Raw genomic sequence first — 6,473 nt, forward strand, 5'->3', positions numbered from 1 at the left:
AAGGAAGGTTGGATGAAGGGGTGGTGGGAAGAAAGGTGAAATGTGAACCTTACATTCTTTTTAAGTAGTATAGGGATAGGGATAAAGATAATACTAAAACAATGCCCGTGCATTGCAATAGGATATAAATCATCTAGTACGCCGGCTTGTGATTTACCTGTCTATAATAATGCGTTTGTGTAAATAAATGAGCATCAAATTCTGCCCATGAATTACCTTATATTTTGATCCGAAGTTTGGTCAGTAAATTAATGTAGAACTGGTTCAGATGGTAAGTAAACTATGTTGATTTATTATCATATAAGGAAGGTTGGACGAAGGGATGGTGGGAAGAAAGGTGAAATGGTAACCTTACGTTCTTTTTAAGTAAGTAGAGATATCGGTCCACCCAATGAATACTAGAACATCGACACGACGACAATACCGACAAGGAGATGGCACAAAATTTTCGTCGCCGAGGACAAGACCTTGGTATATCAGATTACAGAGGAGAAAAAGGAAGATGAAACAAACGAATCAGCATGGAGCGAGGCGAACACAACCGAATTCCAAGTCCATGTTTACAAGCACAATCCAGCTGGGAATTCCCACCACCTCATATCTCCCCGGCTGGCCATAAATTAGTGCACCCAAAAATTTATGTGCCTTGCTGACACTACAACTAGCCGCTGCTAACACTTGTCCTAACCTCCCAGTTCCGAGATCCTAGATCTCATGCCTCTGAACAATACAAGATCTTCTTGGCCATTCTGCACACGCTCCTCGGCGGCTCGGATTGCTGCCATCTCTCTATTCTTGGTTTCCATCCGAGGCTTGAGCCTTTCCGGTCGTCTCTGTTTTCAACGGTACTGGTGGTGCAACAGCCACTGCACGAATCATGATGATATAAGTCAAAGTGAATCACATGGTTATGTTTTGCAATTTGCATGCAGGGCACAGACATGAGAAATCGGGGAGAATGGAACGGACCTGTCATGTGGTGGGACGATGGTCTGTGTTGCATGGCGTTGGAGACGCGGCGGAGCACGGCGACCTGCGCGCGCAGGTGGACGACGTAGTCCATGGCCTCGCGGAGCAGCGAGGCGCCGTCGAGGAGCTCGCCGCCGGGCACCATCCCCCGCAGCACCTTGGTCCGCTTCCTCACCAGCCTCCTCGCGATCTCGCCGCTGCTCGTCGTCGTCCTCCTCTGGAGACAGCGCCTCCTGGCCATGTTCTTCCGCCTCGTCGTCGTCTTCACCGTGGCTGCAGCCGGCAACCGCCTAGGCCACGGCAGCGAAGATGATGACGATGCTGCTGCTAGGAGGGCCTGCGGCCACATGGCTCCGCTGCCGCGGGTGGTGGCCATGGCGATGTCGGCGGACGACCTGACGGCGCGCTTTCTCTCTTGCAGGCCCATGGCGCCGTTCCTGCAGGATCTCAGGCTCAGGAGGAAGCTCCGGAGGAACCCCTGCTTGAAGGCCTTGGTGCTGCTGCTAGGGGCCCCCATTGCCGTTGCTCTGCTCGAGCAATGGACTCCTCCTCGATGTCGACGCACTGCCTAGCCAAATTGCTGTGTGTCTGACTCTGACATTGTGTGTGTGCGTGAATATATATCCGCGAGGCGGGGACGAAGAGAGCGCAAGACGGCATGCCGCCACGCACATGTGGTGTGAGCTAGCATGCATTACGGCCATCTGGGCCTGGTCCTGCGAGTGACCAATGGCAGTCCTCTTTTGCCGCTTTTCTCATGCAACGCCAGCCTATCCTGTTTAAGCTTGGAAAAAGGTTAACTAGATAGCAGCAGTACGTATCAGGGATTTGCACAGAACATGAATGAACAGCTCGGATTTCTTTATAGTTGAACATGCGCGCATGTGGCTGACGCTCGAGTTGGGGAGTACAAGGTAGGAGTATCCCCGTATCTGATTTCTCCGCATTTTCTTAATGCCACGCTGCCATGATCCTTTCGAGAAACGCATGTTATGTATGCGTGCAACATGGCTTGTAAAAGTACAGCATATTATGTACGAATGTGCACAATGCGGGTGCTGAATGCTAATGGACGTACGCAGATCCGTGCTCTTAAACAGTTTCATCGGTGATCGGAGGCAGCGGATGTTAGACGTACGGTAACGGGGGCCCAGGGCCAAGATGGGCAGGCAAACACGACGGGCAGGCGGAGCACATGGCGGCACATGTAGCGTCGCCCCCCGGGTTGGCAACCCCGCGAGTGATGAAGGAAACGTAGGTGCGTTGGCATGCGCATGTCGCCGGCCGGCCGCGCGCGCATGGGCTGTCATGGCTTGGCAACCGGTTCAGCGCATGCATGGCCGGCCATGTTCCGCCAGCATGTGTATGCAGGCACCAAAAGCTAGCTAGCGCAGATGGGGCACCCAACGGAACCCCCGCCGCACCGACATCGTCGATGGTAAAAATCGGGCAATGCTCATTACGATATCAGTGAGAATCGGGTAAATGTAATTCTCCCGTGTTGGCATAGGGAGGGTCCATGGTAATGGTGGTGGTGGTGGCATATGAAGCCGTCCATGGAATTTTGGTGTCTCTCGAGGCAGAGGGAGGGAGTGTGTCGTGTGTGCTTTTGAGGAAAAGGCAAGGAAGGGGCGGCGTGGGCGCGCTCACATGGCGGCCACATGGGCTTCCTCCCCAAACCCGGCGCGGGCGCACATGAATCCCTTCCCCGGCTCTCCGTGTCACGCCGGCCCGATCGCGTGCGCTAGCTAGCTGTACGCGCACAGTACGCCTCCTCCTTGGACCTGCAGGTGCCTCGTCTTCTTTTCTCTCGCGCCGTTGCGTGGCTGGGACCGGCCGGCCGGCCGGCCGGCCGGGGGATGGATGGAGTGGCATGATCACGGAGCACGCGCGCGTACGTACCTACACCCCATGTGAGCTTTAAATTTCTCGGCCTGGTTGGTTTGTTTGTGCGGGGCGGAGATACGCGGGATACGAGGGTATGAGATGAGATGAGATGCGTGTCCCGGTGTCACATGCGAGATACGGAGTATATGCAGCACAGCAGCAGCAGGCAAATCCTAACAAGAAAGATTTGGGGTGGGATTTTGCTGCGGGCGGCGGTGCATGGATGCGAGGAAGTTTCGGGGGGCAATGTCGATGCGAGAGCTCTGAGATCGGGTGATGAAGACCGCGATCTCGACCTCTGTTCATGTGTTTGTGTCAGATGGGCCGTACCATGAGATGCAGTGATGCTACACTTACCGGGAGACTTTTTACAGACTTCACAGAGTAGCAAACGTGGAAGAATAGGATTGGGTTTAAGGGGGTGAGAAGGGGCCCACCCCTCCTGAAATTCAGGGGAGGCTAGTTTGATTAGTTTTGTAAAGGTCCGTGAGTCTAGCATTTTTGGCATGAGATGTTGTGCCGGACGGACCATAATAAGAGCGATTGTAGCTAGTAGGTCGACTTAGTAGAACTGTATTTTTTTATGTATAAATAGGCTTTTCCTTATTTATGTAACAGAGATGCTATTTTTCATTCGACTGGTTTTAATTCGCTTTATCGGAAAAGGCTTTCGCCCCGCTTTATATATAAAGCAAACCATCACAGCCACAAGGTTCAACACAACATACACACATACAAGATAGCACGACACAAAGTACGGAGTACGAAAGGTAAGGGTACAGCTCAACAAGCCCTTAAAATGAAAAAAAAGGCGGGTGCGCCGCAAACAAAGAAGCTAATCCGGCTCCGGTGGTGGTGGAGGAAGCGGCGATGCCAAGCGAAGAGCCATTGAGCGAAGGTCAGCGATGATGATGTTGATGGCGTCCCGGTCCGAAGGGCGGTCGCACGCCGCAGAGGGACACACTAGATCACAAGCTTATTTCGAACCATCCAAAGTGTCCATGCAAGGACACCAATCACTAGCCACCTAATGTGGCGGCCCGTTAAGGGTAAGGTCTGAAGCTCGGCGAAGAGATCCGGGAAGTTGGTGTTGCACCAACGACCACCAACCACCTCGCGGAAGCAACTCCACAGGAACTGGGGGGACATACAGAAAAAGAAGATGTGGTCCGAGTCTTCCGCCGTCCCACATAGAGGACAGATCCCATCACCCGGGGCATGCCGCTTGAGCACCTCCACGCCGGAAGGAATGCGGCCCCGGATCCATTGCCTAGAAAGATCCTGATCTTCAAAGGAAGCTCGATCGACCATGTCATCACCAAGGGCACATGTCCATTCGTGCTGGATTTTCGAATCGACAGTTTTTTCCGTTCTCATTGAACTTCACTCAAAATTTCTCTGGATGTCCGATCCCCTGCTATGATTCGTGCTGGATTTTTGAATCAACTTTTTTTCGTTTTCATTCAAATTTTGGATATTCGATCATACACTGCGATGGCTATAGCATTTCACCTTTATTCAAAATTTGATATTTTATCTTCTCTGTTACGTCATTCTTCGAATAACTATATAATTTATCTCCTCTTTTGTTGTCCTAAAATTACTATTGCCAGTCTTTAGTTTTTTTAACACATCAGTCCCTGTAGGAGAACGGTTTGACAAAGCAATACTCGATGTATTGATCGGGTGCAGGTGCACGTATATAAAGAGTACAAGTGGGTCTCAACCTCAACTATACAAGACTAGAAGGTGGGCTAGGATATACACTTACATGCAACACATATATTCAACACCCCACCGCAGTCGAAGCGTCGCCGGAGACACAGAGACTGGACCGAAACTCCTCGAAGACGGGAGTAGGCAATCCCTTAGTCATCACGCTAGAAAACTGTTGCGTCGTCGGAACATGGAGAACCCGAACACGGCCAAGTGCAACCTACTCACAAACGAAGTGAATATCGAGCTCAATATGCTTCGTACGACAATGGTGCACCGGGTTGGCGGAGAGGTAGACCACGCTGACGTTGTCGCAGTAGACAAGTGTGGCCTTGTGAACATCACAAAGCAACTCCTGGAGCAGCTGACGGATCCAAGAGCATTCCGCCACGGCCCGATACTTTGCCTCGATTCTGGAGTGGGAGACTGTGGGTTGTCGCTTGGATGACCAAGAGATCAACGAGGGCCCAAGGTAGACGCAATAGCCGGACGTAGAGCGGCGGGTGTCGGGGCAGCCTGCCCAGTCGGCGTCCGAGTAGGCGACGAGGTCGGTGGAGGCGGTGGCCATCAGGGTGAGTCCCATGGACATAGTGCCGCGTGTATAATGGAGAATACACTTCACCAAGGTCCAATGGGAGTCATGCGGGGAGTGCATGTGGAGGCACACTTGCTGGACAGTGTACTGCAGGTCCGGGCGTGTCAGCGTCAAGTACTGTAAGGCACCAACAATGGAGCAATAAAACGCTGCATCGAACACGAGAGACCCCTCTAGGGAAGAGACCTTCGCCTTCGTGTCGATAGGGGTGGGTGCCGGCTTGCAGTTAAGCATACCAGCGCGCTCCAAAAGCTCGTGGGCGTACTTCTGCTGATGCAGAAAGAAGCCATCAGCCCGACGGACCACCTCGATGCTGAGGAAGTAGGGCAGAGGCCCCAAGTCCTTGAGGGCGAACTCATCACGAAGACGAGCCGTGAGCCGCTGAAGGAGCTCGGGGGCGGACACCGTGAGAATGATGTCGTCGATGTAGAGCAGCAGATATGCCGTCTCAGCTCCCTGATGATACACAAAGAGTGAGGCATCGAAGCGAGTGGACCGAAAGCCCAGAGACTGCAGGAAGGCGGTGATACGCTGGTACCAAGCCTGTGGCGCCTGGTTCAACCCGTAAAGAGAATGGGAGAGCAAGCACACGAAGTCCGGATGCTCGACATCGACGAAGCCAGTGGGATGCTCACAAAACACCTGCTCGGCAAGATGACCATGCAAGAAGGCGTTGGAGACATCCAACTGATGCAGAGGCCAGACTCGCGAGACTGCCAACTGAAGCACGGTGCGGATCATGCCCGGTTTGACAACCGGCGAAAGTGTCGGTGAAGTCCACGCCCACACGTTGCCGAAAATCACGAACCACCCATCGAGCCTTGTAGCGCTCAAGAGAACCGTCCGGGTGGGTCTTGTGTCGGAACACCCACTTGCTAGTGATGTCATTGGCACGAGGGGGTCGCGGAACAAGATGCCATGTGCGGTTGCACTGCAAGGCGTCGAACTCCTCCTGCATCATTGCGAGCCAGTGGGGATCCCGAAGGGCAGCATGAGCCGAGGTGGGGATGGGTGACGGCGTCGATGTCGAGGCAACACACACATACTCGTCGGAAGAGTAGCGGGCCGATGCACACCGGCCCGAGCACGGGTCGTCACGCCAAGAGCCAGACCAGCGGCGCCGGCCAAGCCAGTGACGGTCGGGCTGGCAGCAGCGGCCGGACCAGCAGCCGTGGGAGTGGCGACGGATGAGGAGGATGTCGAGCCCGTCGCCGGAGAGGCGGCGCCGACCGGGGTGGTGGGCAGGGTGCCCACTACGGCGCCGGGGTGGGGGCCTGGTCTGACTCAACCTCGTAGGAGGGAGTCG

General features: G+C 53.9%; 1 protein-coding gene across 1 annotated transcript; it reads right to left on the bottom strand.

The window, feature by feature from the left end:
* Positions 1 to 435: 435 nt before the first annotated feature.
* LOC123141337 (transcription factor IBH1-like 1) lies at positions 436 to 1,778 on the bottom strand. The gene is made up of 2 exons (XM_044560512.1): positions 970 to 1,778; positions 436 to 866 (listed from the first exon to the last, which is right to left on the bottom strand). Exons 1-2 carry the CDS (start codon positions 1,484 to 1,486, stop codon positions 790 to 792), a joined length of 594 nt encoding a protein of 197 aa, XP_044416447.1. The 5' UTR covers positions 1,487 to 1,778; the 3' UTR covers positions 436 to 789.
* Between the last annotated feature and the right edge of the window lie 4,695 nt (positions 1,779 to 6,473).

The sequence above is a fragment of the Triticum aestivum genome, chromosome 6D, assembly GCF_018294505.1.
Source record: "Triticum aestivum cultivar Chinese Spring chromosome 6D, IWGSC CS RefSeq v2.1, whole genome shotgun sequence".
Taxonomy (NCBI): Eukaryota; Viridiplantae; Streptophyta; class Magnoliopsida; order Poales; family Poaceae; genus Triticum; species Triticum aestivum.